The following is a 20,924-nucleotide window of genomic DNA, read 5'->3' on the forward strand; positions in this document are numbered from 1 at the left end:
GTCCTTCTGCGTACGGTTGCCATTATGCACAAGCATTTACAAATCCTTTAAAATCCATTTACAAATCTCTCTCTTTTTTTTCTCCAGTTTGTGGCACAGCCAAACTGTCAGCAGCTCTTGGCCACACTATGGTATGATGGCTTTCCTGGCTGGCGGCGCCGTCACTGGGCAGTTAAGCTGGTCATGTGCTTCATTATCGGCCTGCTTTTCCCTGTCTTCTCGCTGGTCTACCTACTGGCTCCAAAAAGCACGCTGGGGCTCTTCATCAAAAAACCCTTCATCAAATTTATTTGCCACACAGCCTCCTACCTCACCTTCCTCTTCCTCCTCCTCCTAGCCTCACAGCACATAGCACGCACCAACCTACACATGCAGGGCCCTCCACCCACTGTGGTGGAGTGGATGATACTACCTTGGGTGCTGGGTGAGTATGATTGGATGTGTGATGGGGATGTAGGTCATATAGCTTGTATACATTTTGTTAATGAAATATATTATGAAACTTGTGTGCAAGTCAACACTGTACTGATATCCTTCAAATATACTGGTCAGGGATTTTTACTTAATCCTTAACTCTAAGTAATAAAGTTCTGCAACTAATTAAGCCTGAACTTTTGCCTAAACTGAACTTTATTTTGTGTTTTATTTTACCTTTGGTGTGATATGTATTTGTGTTTTTAGGCATTTTTCTCTGATGTTGACTTATATTGAATCCATCCGAAATAACCAACATCAATTGAAATATTTGATTTAATTTGCAATATTTAAAGTTTGTCTCATGCAGATATTTAATAAAATATATAATATTAACAGTGGATAGTGTGCAGCTGCATGAAAATTTAGTTTGATACAAAGTATCCCAAAGGAAATTATTACAAAGAAGATTATTGTCTTATTATAGTCGGTAACCAATAAATTGTTAAAATTAAAATACAGTGATCATTTGTCTAAATTTAAAATGTCTAAAAACAAAACACTAAAAACAAATAAATATACAAGTAAATGTAGGCACGTGTACAGTATTAATAATGGATATTTAATAGGGCTGTCGAATCTATTCATCGCAATGAATTGCATCCAAAGTAAAAGTTTGTGTAAAGAAATTATGGAAATTAATAATTTTGTTTAGCAAGGATGCTTTAAATTAATAAAAGGTGATGATAAAGACATTTATAATCTTAAAAAATTATATTTTAGACTTTACATTCATCAAAGAAACCTGAATTCTACTCAGCTGTTTTCAACATAGTAATAATAATAATAATAATATTAATTAATGTTTTTTGAGCAGCAAATCAGAATATTAGAATGATTTCTGCAGGATCACGTGACACTGAAGACTGGAGTAATGATGCTAAAAATCAGCTTTGAAATCACTGCAATAAAACATATAAAACAGTTATTGTAAATAATAAAAATACAGTTTTGCTGTACTTTGGATCAAATAAAAGCAAGACTGGTGAACTTAGGAGACTTCTTTTAAAAAACAAATCTTACTGTTATTTTGTGAGGTAGTGTATATATATTTATTAATATTACTAAGATAACTGTGTTATTAAAGTGTTAAATTATGAGTATTTCTAAATGTTAACTTTAAGTGAGTGTTAGATGATGGCAAAGCTAATCTAAATGTAAATGTACAGGAAATGAGTATGCACAAATAAATTTTTAATATCAACTGATAAAATAAATTATTTAAAACTCAAAAAACTAAAGCAAATCTACAAGTGAATTCATTATGTTTTATTCATTATTCATTATGCATTATGTGCTATATGAATGGAATTTCATTGAGAGTTTGCTAAAGAGTAGATTTAACAGTGCAATAAAATTATTAGTGTTTTATTATCTAAATGTAAGGGTAATAAGCATGCATAATTAATAATGCAATATCATCCAATATATATGCAATTATAAAAACTGATGCAATGAATTAACAATATTTTCAAATAGGCAATATTTTCTGTTTTCCAAGTTTATGCCTGTATGCTTATGTGTTTTGCTCATAGGCTTTATATGGGCTGAGATCAAGGAGATGTGGGATGGAGGTTTTAATGAGTATGTCCATGACTGGTGGAACCTGATGGACTTTGCCATGAATTCTCTCTATTTGGCCACTATATCTTTAAAGATCGTCGCGTATGTCAAGGTGAGCTCCTCCGTAATTGTTTTGCTGTCGGTTCAGTCATCCACACTCACACTCGAATGCACGCGAGCACATGCACGCAGACACACTCCAGACTTCATGACCATCTGCAGCTGTCTTAGTCACCCTGCATGGAAGGGGTTCCAGCCTACATGAGTGTGTGTGTGTGTGCATACATGTGTGAGATGATAAATGGTCCAAGCCATATAATTTATGTTCTGTTTTGTGTTTGAGCACGTTCTCAAGAATTACATTTACAAGCTATAAATGTATGTGTGAATGTTCCTGTCTACATGTATTATCATTTTGTAGTATGTTTTCTAAATGTGGGAATACACTGTAAAAAAAAGACATTTTTTACACTTGCTGTGTCTTTTCATTGTTTGTGAAATTTACTAGCAATTTCTGAGAGAAAATTGTTTCTACGCCATTTTTTTCTGTGTAGAGGGAATTTATTAGACAGTTAATATTGTGGTCTTAGTCCCAATAGAGAACAGAATTTCAAGCAAGAAGAGCTCAGCCATGCCTGGCACTGAAAAGCCAGCCTTATTTCTCTGCCCACTGAAACATGGAATTGAGGGATGGTGCTGAGGGGAGAAGGCGTCTCGTTCCACCCTCAAGTGAAGTTATGCAAGGCAAAAGCTCAGGAAATGTCTTAAGAACCCGTTAGACTTTTGACTCAAAAGCCTGGAAAAAGACTGAGGCATATCCAGAACAAAAAATAATGAAAGAACTTGCACACTTGAACTTTTCCATTATTCTTCACCAAACCATTTGATTTGAACCTACTGATAGTGTTGTGTCATTTGCATCTGTTGTCTGTATTGTTACAGCACCTCATTCACTCAAGGAATTGTGCAAATCAGGTAATGGTGCAAACACGCCCGCAAAATTAGCGCTGATTTCAAATTGCATTGCAATATTTACTGCAATCCAGGCATTTGAAACAACTCTTAAAAATGCCAAAATTGTGCTTGACTACACAGCACGTCTAGATACATGATAGTTATCACGCTCTTCTCCTTTTTGATCATCATTTGATGAATTACTGCTGCCTTGATCACTTGAAAATGTACACAAACATCCCTTCTAACTGCATCAGGCAAATAAGCCAATCCATTCACGATTGAGCCACATTTGCATAAAAAGGAGGCTTATTTGCCCAGAAACAAATGACTGTGACTTGGCAATGAATTTAAATTTGCATGATGCAGTGCTATACCAGTGCATTTAGCACCTGGTTATGTTGGACTGTGGGTGTTAAAGTATGTGAATAAGGCTAAAAGTGGACTTTACACAAATGCACAAATACTTGGCCAACCATCTGTAAGCATGGTCCCAGTGCACATACACTAAATGTAAAAATATGTAGCGCTTCCATTGATAATCATAAGAAACATTTCTTAAGCAGCAAATCAGCATATTAGAATGATTTCTGAAGGATCATGTGACAATGAAGACCAAAGATGCTGAAAATTAAGCTTTGACATCACAAGAATGAATTATATTTTAAAAGTTTAAATCGAAAACGGTATTTTTGATTTGTATTTCACAATATTACTATTTTAATGTATTTTTGACTAAATAAGTGCAGCCTTGGTGAGCATAAGAGTCTTGCACTACTATTGCATTGTGTTTCTATCATGACTCTCAAATTTGGTCTTGGCGGAATAGATCTGCTACGTTGCTGCTGCTGAATTGCTGCTGCTGTTGCACTGTAAAAAAACTATTTGTTGAGTCAACTTAAAATAATTTGTTACCCAGCTGCCCTAAAATTTTAAGTTCAGTCAACTCAAAAAAGTTTAGTCAACTTGAAATGTTAAGTTGTAGTAAGTGATTCAACTTAAAATTTTAAGCTAGGCCTGGTAACAAGCCTAGCTTTTAAAATGAACAAACAAAATTTTTGGTTTAGTCAACTCACATATTAACATTTTAAGGTGACTAAACTTTTGAGTTGACCGAACTTAAATTTTAAAGGTGGCAGGGTAACAAATTATTTGAAGTTGACTCGACAAATTGTGTTTTTTTTTTGTTTTTTTTTACAGTGTTGTTATTGCTGTTGTTATAGCAGATCTATACAGATGGAGCTGGGGAAGTTGTAGGATTTCAGAGGAATTCTGAAATCGCGCTGCAAAATGCTCTAGTGAATGCTAACCAGCCAGTTAAATGTAAAGTAGCAAGCTCATTGGCTGCATATGCAACATGAACCAATCAGCTTTAATGCTTGCGTTAATGACCCATCAGCCTGCGCCATCTAGAGTTTCATGACAGAACTTGGCATTTACATACTTGTGTAAAGTGCATTTCAAACCTAACACACAGGGTTTTGTGCTTATTTTAGTGCACTGAAGTGGCACATAGTTCTAACAGTAAAAAACTAAATAATTAATTTTTTGTCCTTCCCAGTATAACAGTTCTCGTCCACGAGAGGAATGGGAGATGTGGCATCCGACGCTGATCGCTGAGGCTTTGTTTGCCATCGCTAACATCTTCAGCTCGCTTCGGCTTATCTCCCTCTTCACGGCCAACTCTCACCTGGGCCCGCTCCAGATTTCTCTCGGCCGCATGTTGCTGGACATCCTCAAGTTCCTCTTCATCTACTGTCTAGTGCTGCTGGCCTTTGCCAATGGACTCAACCAGCTTTATTTTTACTATGAGACCGAAGCGGCAGATGAACCCAACCACTGCAAGGGGATTCGCTGCGAGAAACAGAACAATGCATTCTCTACGTAAGTTTTCACCCTGACATCTGTTTGTTGTATTATTTTGTTTATTTAGTATTTAAAAACAATGATTCAGATTCATTTTTGACTTCTGTGAAGCCTTATCCCTGTTTGGAAAATGTTAGATTGTTTCAAGGAAGCTTCTCAACACTGTTTGTGTGCAGCATACATTAATCCTTTCCGGCATTGCAACTCCAGGTCAGCCGCAGTCAATATCTGATAGGGCAGCGCTGATGCCGCTTCTGCATATTCATCAAGACCTCTTGCTTTTTCAGTGATTTGTTGATCAATGACACATCGATAACCACACAATCATCCAACACTGCACAATAACGCAGTTTCAAGAATCAGCTCGTGAATATTTATGAGAGCAAACGCTGAGAAAGAAGAATAAATCTGTGCTGTGTCTCTCAGAAAACTGCAGCTGCTCTGTGAAATATAAACACCTGAAACATGAGCATGTTGTTGAAACGTCTGGGGATTTTCTTGCATTTCCATCAGAATTCATTTTTTTGCCTGCAGCTGCATATGAGCTGTATGTGGCATTACCACACCGAGATATCAAATCCCTCAACCCATATCACATCTGAAGCAGCACGAGCTCCTTCAGGCTTCCTGTGGTGTTTTTCTGAGTTCAGTCAGCGAGACTCTCCTTCACAGATTAAAGTCTTTGACATTCCATGTGACTTGGGCCTTTCATAAAGACACATTGCTAAAAGTATTTTTCTGTTTTTCCAGAAAAGCATACCCTGTTAGCTTTTTTCCTTATGTTAAGCTTGTGTTGGAAACATGTACTATTTATTTGCTGATATTTTCACTTTAGGGTTACTAAAAGTAACCTTTTCTTGGTTAAATAAGCATTACTTACACTATCAGAAAAGAAAAAAATCCATTATATGTTTACATTAACAGTGTCACCAATGTCCTAGTTATTAAAGCCAAGTATGAATTTCATGAAGTTAGTGTTTTTATGCATTTATTCCAAAATAATAACTTAAGGTAGTAACACTTTAAATAATATATTTTTTTATTTGTGAACTTATGTTCAGCAATTAATTTTTTAGTGTTACCTTTTAACTATTTTTGAATTTTTTGGATCATCAGTCATCAAAGCTCTGTAAATATTGGTCACAGACACCGAAATTTACTTTAAATTTCACCAAGCTGATTGCACACTAAAAACTTCCACTAGATCACGTTTTCACGTCATTTCAAGTCTTATTTTGACGTAACAAAGTGGTTACTTACTTTTATAAATGAGTCTTTCCATTAACGCCATTATATTGTTCATTCAGCCTGATTTGTGAATGCGCACGAACACAAGAGGCGTTATTATTATTATTATTATTTTTTTTTTTTTTCAAAAATCATATTTTTTATTGTGCATTTCAGTTAATCTCAGTCAAACTGCAGTTGGGTTATTTTGATTAAACCGTTTATTTTGTCTTCTTGGTGGTGTGTTTGGGGTCATTATCATGTTGGATAACTGGCGTTCGGCCCAGTTTCTGAAGGGAAGGCATCATGTTCTGCTTCAGAATTGCACAGTACATAATGGAATCCATGTTTCCCTCAATGAACCGCAGCTCACCAGTACCAGCAGCACTCATGCAGCCCCAGACCATGATGCTACCACCACCATGCTTGACTGTAGGAGAGACACAATTTTCTTGGTACTTCTCACCAGGGCATCACCACACATGCTGGACACCATCTGAGCCAAACAAGTTTATCTTAGTCTCATCAGACCATAGGACATGGTTCCAGTAATTCATGCTCTTGGACAGCTTGTCATCAGCAAACTGTTTGCAGGCTTTCTTGTAAGCCAGCTTCAGAAGAGGCTTCTCGGATTACGCCAATGCAAACCGACTTGTTGCAGTGTGCAGTGTATGGTCTGAACACTGACAAGCAGACCTTCTACTTCTGCAACCTCTAAAGCAATGCTGGCCCATGCATCTTTTTTTTAAAGCCAGGTTCTGCACCTGACGCACAGAACAAGCACTCAACTTCGTTGATCGAACCTTGCGAGGCCTATTCCGAATGGAACCCGTCTTGGAAAACCTCTGTATGACCCTGGCCACAGTACTGTAACTCAGTTTCAGGTTGTTACTGAACCTCTTATAGCCTAGGCCATCTTTGTGAAAAGCAACAATTCTAATTCTCAAATCTTCAGAGAGTTCTTTGCCATGAGGTGCCTTGTTGAACATCCAGTGGTCAGTATGAGAGAATTGAGACACGTTGACTACTCTAAAATATATCAAAGTTTAATTTCTATAGTATTGTCCCTTGAGAAGATATACTTGATTGCTGAAATGTGAGGGGTGTACTCACTTTTGTGAGATACTGTGTATGTATATATATATATATATACATTTAAGTATGTTTTTACTAGAAAAATTCAGCTTCAGAGTATTTTTTTAGTGCATAGAGGCAAAACAGTTTTCTGAGGACAGATCTTACACACACCAGTACACTCAGAACATATTCATGTCTTCTCCGTATTATTTTGGCCTTTCACTTCGAAAGCTTCAAATGCCAAATGTCGGCTGAATCGGCTCAGGATGTGGAGGGCTGCTGGCTCTAGTGGGCTGCCAGTTGTTATGTCACTATCTCTGACAAGTCAGTGAGGTGCTTGAGGCAAACCTGTGTGCCTCCATTAGGGCTCCGCCACGGCATGGCTGTCACGGCAGTCCTGCGGTTTAGGTGCCGGCCACGCTTTATTTTTTATTCGTTTATTGTATCAGTGACATTGAATGTGCCAAAAATATAACATGGATGCAGCTCTCTAAATCTGGCCCATGTGTTCAAAATGGACACCACTATTCACAGCTTGCACACAGATATATCGATGCCCTACTCAGAAATGTCATGACCATTTAAAGTAAGGGGCTGTCTTGTTACATTTTTAGCAACATGGATTTAAATAGATCAACCATCAAGTTTTAAGCATATCCATCAAGCATATACTGACTGATAGACAGATAGACAGATAGATAGATAGATAGCCAAGGCTGCCACTGTGCTGTTGGGAGTTAAGTAAGACATTACAAGTCTGTTACAAACACGAAATAAAAGGATTTTTCTCACCCGTCACAATGGATTCCCAGACACAGCCCTTTTCGTTGTCAGTGTTCTCTCAACTCTTGCTGTGTGTTTCTTTTATATGTCTGTACCACTGAAGTTTCTCCCATCAAACTCTATCAAACACAGTCAATACCTGCTTCCATGGGTGATCCAGAGTGCTATGTCCTTTCAGTTCTGCTGTAACTCCTTTTTCCTATTTTCAGGAAACCACATTATATTTATCTCTGCCAAGACTTTGATGAAAGCTGACGATGTTGAATATTTAATGCAACGAAAAAATCACAATTCCTTTCACCCTAAGGGAGTTTGTAGACACACAAACCTTAAATCTTAGAGGCAGCCAGACATTGCTTTCTGAAACTTTTGATGCTGTACATTGCAATGCTGTAGCTTCTAGCAGAGTTATTTACACAACTCTGACAGTCTCGAATTGTATTGTTTGTGCGTGTTTGTGTGTGTGCAAACCACCAGTTTGTGAGATTCATTAAATTTTAAATAGATTTTCAGACTGTCAGTGCAAGGAAACAAATTCAAAGTTTCTAAATGGAACAGCAATGGAATAAATATAGCAATGTGAGAATATGAAAATATATATAATATATATTGTCTTGTTACTTGGAATGAGATATAACTTAATAAACCTAAACAACCACAAAATGAATTTAAACATTGATGACATGAAATGTTGTTGTGCTATTCTGATTCCTGTTTTTTTTATCTCTCCCTTTCTTGGCTTCTGTTTCTCCCTATATATGCATCTTTCAGGTTATTTGAAACGCTTCAGTCACTGTTCTGGTCAGTATTTGGCCTACTGAATCTGTATGTCACAAATGTGAAAGCCCGGCACGAGTTCACAGAGTTTGTCGGAGCCACCATGTTTGGCACCTACAACGTCATCTCACTGGTGGTCCTACTCAACATGCTCATCGCTATGATGAATAACTCCTACCAGCTTATCGCTGTGAGTACTGACCACAATAATTCAAAAAGCCAGAAATATACTTTATTATACACAAGTACACAGATGATTGGCCAACAAATTGCAAGCATGTTCCCATAGAACAAACTAGTTTAGTTCACTTTCAGAATAAAACATTTCTGATAATTTACTCATGTCATACAATGGTTCATGCCTTTCTTTCTTCAGTCGAAAAGAAATAAAGGTTTTTCAGGAAAACATTCCAGGATTTTTCTCTATATAGTGGACTTCAGTGGGAGCCAATTGGTTGAAGGTCCAAATTGCAGCTTCAAAGGGCTCGAAATGATCCCAGACGATGAATAAAGGTCTTATCTCGCTAAATGATCAGCCATTTTCTAAAAAAAATAAAAAATTCTATATTTTAACCACAAATGCTTGTCTTGAACTAGCCCTGCCATGCGCGTCCGCGACTTACATAATCACATTGGAAAGGTCACTTGCGGTTAATTCTTCACCCGTGTACTCCGGTTCAAAAAGGTAGGGTAGGGCGAAAAACTCCTTCTCGTTTTCTCCTCCAACTTAAAAATCATCAAACATCATTGTTTTACCTTTTTTGTATAGGGCGTTTAACTTTCTTTGCACGTTTGCTTTGTAAACACTGGGTCGGTACTTCCGTCTACATCACTTGTGACCTTTTCAATTTACTTACGTAATGTGTAAAGTTGAGCTATGAGCTAGTGCAAGATGAGCATTTGTGGTTAATAAGTATATAAATTTTAGTTTTCTTAGAAAATGAGTGATTGTTTCGCTACCTAAGACCCTTATTCCTAGGCTGGGATCGTGTAGAGCCATTTAAAGCTGCATTTTGACTGCAATTTGGACTTTCAACACATTGGCTCCCATTGAAGTCCACCATATGGAGAAAAATCCTGGAACAACGTTTTCCTCAAAAACATTCCTTTCTATTCGACTGAAGAAAAAAGACATGAACATCTTGGATGACATAGAGGTGAGTAAATTCTCAGGAAATTTTATTCTGGAAGTCAAGTAATCCTTTAAAGGTGACTTTTTTGATGAATAGAAACTCTTTTTCACATTCTTAGATTTTTTAGTATTGAAAAGTGGAGGCTTTTTTAGTATTGGAAAGGTTTGAGGCTGACAATTTTTAATCTTTTTTTTAAATCATTTTTTTAAAATGTTTTATAAAGTCTCATGGTCATCAAGGCTTTATTTATTTCTTTAGAAATATGCCAAAAACAGTAATAATGTGAAATATTAGTACAATTTAAAATAATGTTTTCTATTTCAGTATACATTACAATGTATTTTTTTCTTGTGATGAAAAAAAAAAAAGAATCAGTTTCACTTGATCTTTCAGAAATATATACAGATTTGGTGCTTAAGACACAATTCTTCTTATTATCAGTTTTTCCTGTGTAATATTTTTGTGGAAACTGTGATTTTTTGTTTTTCTTTGATGAACATAAAGTTCAAAAGAATAGCATTTATAGAAAACTTCTGTAACATGTCTTTAGTGTGTTACTTTTGATCAGTTTAATGCATCCTTGCTAGAAATTGATCTTCGTAACAAATTCTTATTTATAGCTTTTTCAAATTATATAACTGTGTAATATAAATATTCTTTTTTGAAATACATACTGGATACATTGATTGATTATCTCACACTTCACTGATTATTATTCAGTTCGTATTAATTTATTTGTGACTCTGCTTTAGGACCATGCTGACATCGAGTGGAAGTTTGCTCGAACCAAGCTGTGGATGAGTTATTTCGATGAGGGTGGCACACTCCCCCCACCGTTCAACATCATCCCCAGTCCTAAGTCATTCTGGTACCTTTGTCGATGGGTGCACGGGCGGCTCTGCGGGTCGGAGCCTGCTCCGCCTGAAGAAGACCCCCATAAACATGAGAATTTGAAGGAGTTTACGGTAAAGAAAACAAGCTGAATCCATTTGAACATTCTCACTGAACATTTCATCTGAATCTGATCATGTGGTTCTGGTTTAAATTACACTTTAAGCACAATGCAGCTCGCTCATTGTGTAACTGATTACCCATTACAATGACTAACAGCACAACCACACACATATATCAGCACACTGAATGCTAAAATAGCTCATTTACATTTTTATTGCTTTTGAACTATTGGTTTTTGACTCATAGTGGGATGCAGTAATTGTATTTAGACTGGTATAATCATGCATTACTTTCAGGTATCACCGGGTGAGAGAAATACATATAAAAACCTTTGACTTTAACAAAGACAGCTGCTTAAAAATCCAGCATGATTTTCAAATCAAGATGCTGTTGAGAAACATTTTATAATCATTTATAATAATTTAAAATGATTTGGTGCTAATTGGTTGCTATTACAGTTTTGTCATTTCTGAGATTAAATATTCTACTATAGACTGGTATCGTATGTCTACAATACTATATAACTCAAACATATGTAACCCTGGACCCTGGTCTTAAGTAGCACAGGTGTATTTGTAGCAATAGCCAAAAATGCATTGTATGGGTCAATATTATACATTTTTCTTTTATGCCAAAAAATCATTAGGATATTAAGTAAAGATCATGTTCCATGAAGATATTTTGTACATTTCATACCGTTATTATATCAGAACTTAATTTCTGATTAGTAATATGCATTGCTAAGAACTTTTGGACAAATTTAAAGGCAATTTTTTCAATATTTTGATTTTTTTTGCACCCTCAGATTCAGATTTTCAAATAGTTGTATCTCTCCCAAATATTGTCCTATCCTAACAAACCAATACATCAATGGAAAGCTTATTAATTCAGCTAATGGTGTATAAATCAGTTTAAAAAAATGGACCCTTATGACTGGTTTTGCAGTCCAGGGTCACATATTATGCTTTCTTTTTATTAACATCAAGATTATATGTTAAACATGGGTATGTAGAGAACAAAATGGGGGTCTGTAAGATGTTTTTCAAAGTCTTTTATGTTTTAGAAGGATGCATTTTTCATGTCTTTACTGTCACTTTATATGAATTTTATGCATTCTTGCTAAATAAAATATTATTTTCTTTAAAAAAAAAACTCGTACTGAACCCAAACTTTTGAACAGTGAAAATTGATCACCATGGGTTGTCTTCAACAGATTCTTTTACATGGTCTTGCAGCATGAATTTTTAAAAGTACAATTATTCTGTGTCTCTAAAAAGAGGTCAAGAAAACCACATGTATCATTATTTGAAAATGACTAGTGACATGCGTTTTAAAATAGCTTTAGTTGTGTGTAACATGTTTAACAGGTGCATTTAATGTCAACTAACCATTTATCAGTCCTACTATGGCAAAGGCTTGGTGCATGAATATTAATTAGGTTAGATAACCAGCATGGTTACCTAGCAACGTCAGCATGGCCTAATTAATATTCATGAGACAGGTCTTTGCTATTTTTTTGACGTCACAACCAGCTTGTCAGCCCCCCTCCCCCAACTTCAACTATTGGCTTCATGGTAGCAAATTTAATTTCAGTTGAATCAGTGAAGTGGAGTTTCATATAAATTAATTAAACTTATATAAAGGAACTTTTTTTTTTAATTCAACAAGTTTCTGTTTCTCCTTTGATGATGTAATGAAGTGTAACATGGCCTGAGTCTGTCTGGAGTTTAACCTCCCGTGTTGCCATGCAACTCCCCGTGAAACTCCCGGGACTCTCGTCATCTCTGTTTCGAATATATCCTCTCTTGTTCCACCTGACGCACTTTTATTACAAATCCATCTCTCTGCACGGCCTTTATTGGCCTGCATCAATACAGATGCTCATGCACACTCTCTCTTTCGCTTTCTCACACTATCATTCATGTACACACACACACACACACACACAGCCGAAGCACACTCACTCAAAACTCTCTCCCACATGTTTGCTGGCGTTGCTGAGCTGGGATCAAACCTTGATCATTATATAAAGCTGCCTACATGTAGAGCTAAGAGGAGAGCAGCTTTCCTGCAATATCTGATAAGAATACTAAGAATCTCTCAGCTCATACTGCAAAATCAGAATCCCTTTATCTGCATGTGGAAGTGCACGTCAGATTTTTGTCCAGGTTTTTGGAGTGTACAAATATCAGCATTCCAGGTGGAAAGCATCTGTAGGTCTAATACTTCTCAATACAGTGCAGGATGGCTGGGCAGGGAGTATCTAGCCAACTGCACGTGACAATTTGCAATGAAATTGCATTCGAGAATTTTGATTGATTCTCCCATTGTCGATGTGATAGGAAAGATAGGAAAGAAAACCAAATTGTTCTTCATGAAATTAGTTACTCAGTCTTTTAAATGTCAGATATTTTTGGAGCATTTTGCATCAGCCATGTCCTACCAGAGGATCAACAGCATCAACAGATACAACATTTGTCTTAATCATGTGGTCAAACTATTATTTTTTCCAACACCATTAGCTCAATTTATACACTACCGTTCAAATGTTTTAAATAAATGATATTCTCTTGAACTTTCTATTCATCACAGAATGTATTTTCCACAGAGATATTCAGCAGCATAACTGTTTTCAGCTTAAAAAACCCCAAATATTTCTTGAGTAGCAAATCAATATATCGAATTCTGAAGCTTAAAACTGGAATAATAAAGTAATAAATTTAAACATTTTCAAATAGAAAATATTTCATTAAATTGTAACAATATTTCACTTTATCACTGCTTTAATGTGCCTTCGATCAAATAAATGCAGTCTTGGTGAGCTGAAAGAGAGGAAGAGACTTATTTTAATAACTTTAAAATCTTTTTCCCCTTTTTTATTTATCTCTTATGCTAAAAATATGCTAATTAAATATATTATGTTGAATATAATGTGAGTTGAGACCAATATATAATTGTAAACCTCCTATGATGTGTATGTTAACCCCCTAAATTTCGTATCAGAATAATCATGAAATCAATAAAAATCAACAAAATTTAAAAATTACTTCATTTATTTTAAATATATTGGAACTTTTGTTGATTTTGATTGATTTCATAATTTCATATACATATAATGTAAATAAAGATGAACAAATTTAATTCTATTTTTTAATGGTTTTAACCCCCTAAATTTGGTGTCAAATTAATCATGAAATTAACAAAATCCACATTTCCAAAAAGAAAAAAAAAAAGAAAAAAAAGATCAACATAAATTTAACAGAGTGGTTTTAACCCCCTAATTTTGGTGTCAGAATAATAATGAAATCAACAAAAAACAACAAAATCCACATTTAAAATAATAATAATAATAATAATAATAATAATAAACAAATAAACAAATAAATATAAACATAGTGGAAACAGAAAGTTTATTTTATTTTTTATTGATGTTAACCCCTACATTTGGTGTCAGAATAATCATGAAATCAACGAAAATCAACAAAATACATATTTCCAAAAAATACATATAATAAAGTGGTAACAGAAATGTAATTCTATATTTTTTATGATGTCAACCACTTAAATTTGGTGTCATAATAAACATGAAGTCAACAGAAATCAACAAATTTCCCAAAGAAACATTACACTAACAGTGAAAAGAATTATATATCATGATTTTTTTCATTACAATAAAACCACAGTTTACTCAAATATGGTTTATTATTCTGTCATTTGAATGTTGATCATGATGAATGGGAACATTGATATTGGGTGTCAAACAAACACAAAAAAAAAAACAAATCAATTTAAATTAATTTAAGTTCATTACATTATATTGTAACTGATTTAAACTAAGTGCCCTGCTAATAAGTCAGCTGTAAGTAATGGGAACTCAGAGCACACAAATGGCAGGGCTTCTTGTGAATGACCCTGGGATTTCAATTAATAATTACATAAACAAATAAATAAAAGTGGCATGTATTTGATTAGTTAATAAGCTCAATTACCCTGCATAATTACAGTATAAATATCTGTTTCTCCTTTCAGGAAAAGCATGCTGACAGGCTGATACAGAATCAGCATTATCAGGTATGCCAGCAGATAAAGCTCTGCAATTACACACATGCGAGAATACAAACAATGTGCATGTAATTGCATTACATTGCTTCGCCTCTGGCTTTGTTTTCCCTGTCTCTCTTTTCCCTTGCACCGTCACACCAAAGATCCAGCGCTACATTTTCAGATTAACAAGATTAGAGAGTTCTGTCTGATCGTTTGCTTTCTCTTCTTCTCCTTCAACCCTCAGGAGGTCATCCGTAGTCTAGTGAAGAGGTATGTGGCGTCCATGATCCGCAGCGCCAAGACAAGCGAAGGGCTGACGGAGGAGAATTTTAAGGTGCTTCTAAAATTGACTGCCCACTGTTTATCTTGCATAAATATCAGGAAATGCATGCTTACAAACAGAAACACTGACACAAGTAATCATTCTTAAATGCCCCAGCGTTGACAGAAAATCTGCAGATCTTCTTTTATATTTAAAGGGGCCTTGAACTGCCTTTTTATTATTTTGTACTGTTCTCTGAGGTCCATTTGTTATGTTATTGAGATATTTACATCAAAAACATAATTTAGAAGTAATAAGCTATTTTCTGTCCTGCTTTGACCCCCCTCATCTAAACGCTCTGTTTGAATAGGCGTGGCAGATTGTAGACTCAAAAGTAAACTCCCCCTGCTATGATTGGCTAACAGTTATGTAGGCTTGACAGCCTGCATCCTTCATAGATGGCCGCTGCTGTGATTCAGGTTAAAAATGCATAAATACTTAGGTCATATCAAATGATCTGTAATAACAGACAAAGCTATAGTGACCACGTAATAAAAACATTACTGTCGGATCCAATATATTTGGCACAGCATCGCTGTTTAGTTTCAATCTTTCTGAAAATCCAATTGTGCCTTGTTTGTAAGGCAGTCTACGGTAAAATGAAGTGAACAAAGAACCAAGTTCAAACTGACACAGTCTGGAACTTGATTACAAAAATAAGGTTCATCCACCCATTCCTAATGTTGGGATCAGAAGGAAGGCGATGCAAAGACTTGTTTGTTTTTCCTTGTTTGTTTTGGTGTTTTTCCATAATTGGCACTGCATAGCATCATGTTGTCTTCAGAGGCATCTTTATCGTTTGGTTTCTGCGTAGATCTGCATTTGCCTGTGCGAATTGGTGGGCAGGGCTATGCAGGCAGTGATGTAGAAGCAGGCGTTAATCTTCTTCTGTGGAGGCGGTGTTTAGCCACACTGCTACATCATAAAGTGACACATTCCACAACCTGTCGTTTTAGATTAACGAAAAAGTTTTGAGTTCTGAAACTTACAGGATGTTTTTATAGTACAATGACCTTGTATATGTCAAAAGATCATGTTTATGTTCAAAGCGCTTAAAGCGGATGCCCAATTTCCACAAGTTGATATGATTCTTTAGGATCTTAATGAAAAGTCTATAACATACTATGTTTAAAATTTCTCAATGGTAATGTAAAACAACACCCTTTTTACCCTGTCTAAATCAGCTCTGTTCACATCAGGTTTATTTGCTAATGATTTATAGGGATTAAAAAGTGTTGGGCATGTTACTGTACTTTAAAAAAGTAATTAGTTGTAGTTACTAGTTACTTCTCACTAATTAGTAACTGAATCTGAATCTCAGCGAATACCTGCCTCATAGACATGAGAAATATATGTATATATATGTTTTTAAATGAAGTAAGTCATGTCGAAAACAAAATATTCTCTGATAAAGTAATCCATATGTTACCAATGCAATCTCTAGTTTTTCCCATCTAAACTCATTATCTCGAATGGAAACACGCCCACAAGTGGCTCCACTTTTCAAATTGTAAACATCCACGTGAGATGCGCGGACGTGTAGGTAAACGCCCACATCACCTCCGTAACCAAAAGTGAAGACATTTATCAGGTTCATCTCTCCTACTTTTCGTTTCTGGAAGAAGACACGCTGAGAGGAATAAGACAGAATTTACCTCAGAAGAACAACACAACGCAACACGATGCACAGCTTTGCAGGTCCTATGGTTGAGAGAGAGCCTACTTGAATGAAAAACGCTTTAGTGAGCTCAATTGTAGTAACGCTGCATTTTATTGTCAGTAACAGTAACGGCATCGTAACAGGAGAAACAGTAATTCATTTGATTACTCGTTACTGAAAAAAGTAATGCCGTTAGTAACGCCGTTTAGTAATGCTGTCCCATCACTGCTGCCAACACACATTTATTTTCAAACAACAATGTAAAAGTACATTTTGCATCTGATGACCCCTTTAAGAATGTTTAATCACAATTTTCAAATGCATTACTTAATACTGTACAAATGCTCTGCTTTAGGAGCTGAAACAGGACATTTCCAGCTTCCGCTATGAAGTTCTGGACCTTCTCGGCAACCGAAAGCCGCCCCGGCGGAACTATTCCTCCAGCAGCGAGGCCACGCTTCGAGACGAGGTGAGCGACGATGGCGAAGCCTGTCACCACAGCGACGGAAGCAGCATCGGGGCCAAAGGTGTGTCTTTAAAAACCATTACGCCTTCGGATCCGTCGTACGGAGTCTCCGCCCTCTTTCGCTCCATCTCCGGAATGGAGGTGGCCACAACTACGACGGCGGCAACGTCTGCGTACAGGGAGGGTAAACCAAAGATCAACGGACTGAGGAAGAACCCCTCGCCCTCCTCCTCCCTGTCCTCAGTGGCTCCATCAAGACCTGCACTTTCACGAACTTGGAGGCGCTTTTCACGCTTCTCTAGCTCCAAGAAGAACTCCTTCAGACGGCTCGGCCTTCTGTTTTCACGCATGGGCAGCCACCTTCCGCAGCCGGCAGGTGTTACTGCTGCAACCTACACTATCTCAGATGGATTGCTTCACCCGCCGGGGGCTTGGCACGACTTGGGCTTCACCAGAGGCACCGGTCCCGTCACCCGAAGCGAGACCAACCTTAATCAGGTGGACGTGGGCACTTTAAGTGAGGGCGACAGTGCCATGACAACCGATGGACAGAGAGCTAACGGGAGGGATGTTTTACTGACATTAGGACCTCTGTCCCCACCCTCTTCCCTGCACTGTGCTTCCAGTTTCTCCGCCTCCAGCTCCCGCCTCCTGGACTCAAACGAGGACGTGTTCCAGGGATTGGTCGGGCCCTGTGGCGGACAAACGCCAGACTCCTCCCGCTGGGTAACGGAACAGGACGATTCGGTGACCACGCAGCTATAGTATTGCTAGTATGTACTGTACAGCACTTTGATAATAACAATAATCAGTGATGATATCAATAACTATTACCTTAACCACAACAACGATTCTTCTGTTTGTTCTTTTGTTTGCTGCTGCAATATTTGTCATTTCTTTCTGAGATTTAACCAAATCGAAAGTCATTTGGGATGAGGGAATTAAATGATGGATGACAGAGATTCAGAAGGGACAGAAAAGTGCCATAATCAGCAGAACAGACAAAAGCAGGCCAGGTTGCATTTTTGTGTCTTCATTACATCACATCATTGACAAAATGAAAATCCTCAAATCGTTTAAACACTTTCCTGTTGTTACAAACCTGTAGGATTGTTTTCCTTCTACAGAACAGAAAATAAGATGTTTTGGCTACCATTGACTTCTATGGACTAACACTGCTGCATTTGTGTTCCTAATATAACAGTTGAGGTAGTGACTGCCGTGTTGACATTTTCAATTTTTCAATATTTTTTTCCTCTTTTGGACGCTATTGTGGATTTTCTCTTTAATTGTTGCGGAAAATGGAAATGCTACATTTTTACCCAAAAGTTTACCCAAGTATGGCAATTTCCATTTCTAAGAACCCCAAAAATGTGAAAATGATCCATTGTATGGACAGCTGAGAAAATTCTCAAAATATCTTCTTTTATGTTCCACAGAAAGAGAGGTTTGAAACAACATGAGGCTGATTAAAACATGAGGGTGATTCATTTTTGTGTGAAACGTCATTTAAACATTAAAAATTGACTGTTTATTTTCTTAATACATATTCCAGATATCTATATCAGCACATGTTATTCCAAAGATAAAAATGTTTGTCTTCATCAAAAAATCCAATGTCTTGATCATTGTCTTTTTGGCTGATGTTAAAGGGACAGTGCGCTCAAAAATGAAAATTCTGTCATTAATTACTCACCCCTCATGTCGTTCCAAACCCGTAAGACCTTTGTTCATCTTTGGAACACATATTAAGATATTTTTGATGAAATCCGAGAGCTTTCTGACCCTGCATAGACAGCAATGCAACTGACACAAAGGCCCAAAAAAGGTAGTAAGGGCATCATTAAAATAGTCCATGTGACGTCAGTGGTTCAACCATGTTATGAAGCTATGAGAATACTTTTTGTACGCAAAGAAAACAACAAGAATGACTTCATTTTGTTTCTTCTCTTCTCTGTCAGTCTTCGACGCACGTTCATATTGCTTTGGTACGGTTGAACCACTGATGTCACGTGGACTATTTTATCGATGTCCTTACTAACTTTCTGGGCTTTGAATGTGGTATTTGCCTTGCTGTCTATGCAGGGTCATAAACTCTCGGATTTCATCAAAAATATCTTAATTCGTGTTCCGAAGATGAACGAAGGTCTTACGGGTTTGGAATGTCATGAGGGTGAGTAATTAGTGACAGAATTTTCATTTTGGGGTGAACAATCCCTTTAAGTAGACTGTGCAAGTTGTTAATATTACTTACCATTTTGTTACCATATTATCATTCTGACATTTTCTTATCAAATTGTTAACGCAGTAATTTGATTCCAGTTACTACAATAATAGCAAATAATTTATTAATTTGTAAAGTGTAACTGTTGCGATACCCATCCTGTCAACCTTTATTATTATTTTTTACTCAAAAATGTCACATTACATTAGTAAAATAGTTTGAGTGCTGTTTCATGTTGACTTTAACCTTCAACCACCAATCAACCAATTCATGCCATTCCATTCAAAATTCATTTGTGTATCACCAGTATGCACTGGAGGCATTGTCTGTTCATTTCATATTTAGAGAAAGGTCTCTTTGGAAAGTGTACTTGAGCAAGAAACACATCTGATATGGACTTACAGTGTATCTTACAGGACAGTGTGACAGGTTTATTGTTTTTTTTTTCCTCAGTAACTGGTCAGTGAGCCGTTGGCACTCATGTGGTGAAGGTTTTTCACTTTAGTGCTATGATACGTGCACATCATAGTGTGATATTACTCGTGTTATGCACCCGGAGGGCTGAAGTTATGCTAGAATCTAACATGACTGAAATCTTATTTTTGTATTTTGAATAGCATGTACAAATTATTTAATTTCAAGACTGTTTTAGTCTAGACAGACATTATTTATACATTATACTATTATAATGTTTTTGGAGCTGTTTTTTTTCTTTGACTGCTTACTTTTTACTGTATGTGAATATTAATTAGTATATTATAATAATCAGGTATAGGGGAGATGTCCAGGGACATGCATCGAATAAGACATCCCCCTGCTCTGCGATGATGAATGCTGACAAACCATGTACAGTGCCATGCAAAAACGTTCAGACATTTAACCAACTCTGATATTTTACTGTATTATCAATATGAGTGATACTGGTATTTAAAGACTATTTAATTCGACATTGTTTTAGGATGGAGAATATAAATAAAAAGTGGCGAACCAGCAACAATGATCTAAAAATTTGAATAGAATCATTTTAACATTTTGGAATTTATAAAACAAATAATTCAACAAAAAGATTGATGCACTTTTTTAACATGTCTGAGTGCAAAAAGTTCCAAAATCTTAAAACGCAGGGAATGAATGTAAAACAACAATGTCACAATTTAGGAGATTTGTTTTAGTGCTTTCAAATGAAACCTCACAAAGGACACAATTGCAATGTGGGACTGTGTAATCCAGTAACATGACAGAATTGGTCAAGGCCTGATTACTTTTGGCAAGGCGCTGTAAATGCTTATGTAAACACTTGAATGAAATACATGCTCCTCTTGTATGATTCTTACCACTTTCTACTTTTCTTTGGAAATGTGTGAACATACGATGAAGATTAAAAAGTAGTTCTGACAGCC

General features: G+C 36.4%; 1 protein-coding gene across 2 annotated transcripts in view; it reads left to right on the forward strand.

Annotated features, from left to right (window-relative positions):
• Window positions 1-18,993, forward strand: part of trpc5a (transient receptor potential cation channel, subfamily C, member 5a) — a 69,204-nt gene extending 50,211 nt beyond the window's left edge. The window contains exons 4-12 of one of the 2 annotated variants that reach the window (XM_051113145.1): window positions 88-424; window positions 2,010-2,149; window positions 2,980-3,012; window positions 4,553-4,875; window positions 8,716-8,911; window positions 10,607-10,819; window positions 14,838-14,879; window positions 15,097-15,186; window positions 17,190-18,993. In XM_051113145.1, the coding sequence (XP_050969102.1) occupies window positions 88-424; window positions 2,010-2,149; window positions 2,980-3,012; window positions 4,553-4,875; window positions 8,716-8,911; window positions 10,607-10,819; window positions 14,838-14,879; window positions 15,097-15,186; window positions 17,190-18,065 (2,250 nt within the window). In that variant the 3' untranslated portion in view covers window positions 18,066-18,993. The remainder of the gene's footprint in view (window positions 1-87; window positions 425-2,009; window positions 2,150-2,979; window positions 3,013-4,552; window positions 4,876-8,715; window positions 8,912-10,606; window positions 10,820-14,837; window positions 14,880-15,096; window positions 15,187-17,189) is intronic. The other variant, XM_051113154.1, reaches the window with a different exon arrangement.
• The last annotated feature ends 1,931 nt before the right edge of the window (window positions 18,994-20,924 follow it).

Source organism: Labeo rohita, chromosome 1 (genome assembly GCF_022985175.1).
Source record: "Labeo rohita strain BAU-BD-2019 chromosome 1, IGBB_LRoh.1.0, whole genome shotgun sequence".
Classification (NCBI taxonomy): domain Eukaryota; kingdom Metazoa; phylum Chordata; class Actinopteri; order Cypriniformes; family Cyprinidae; genus Labeo; species Labeo rohita.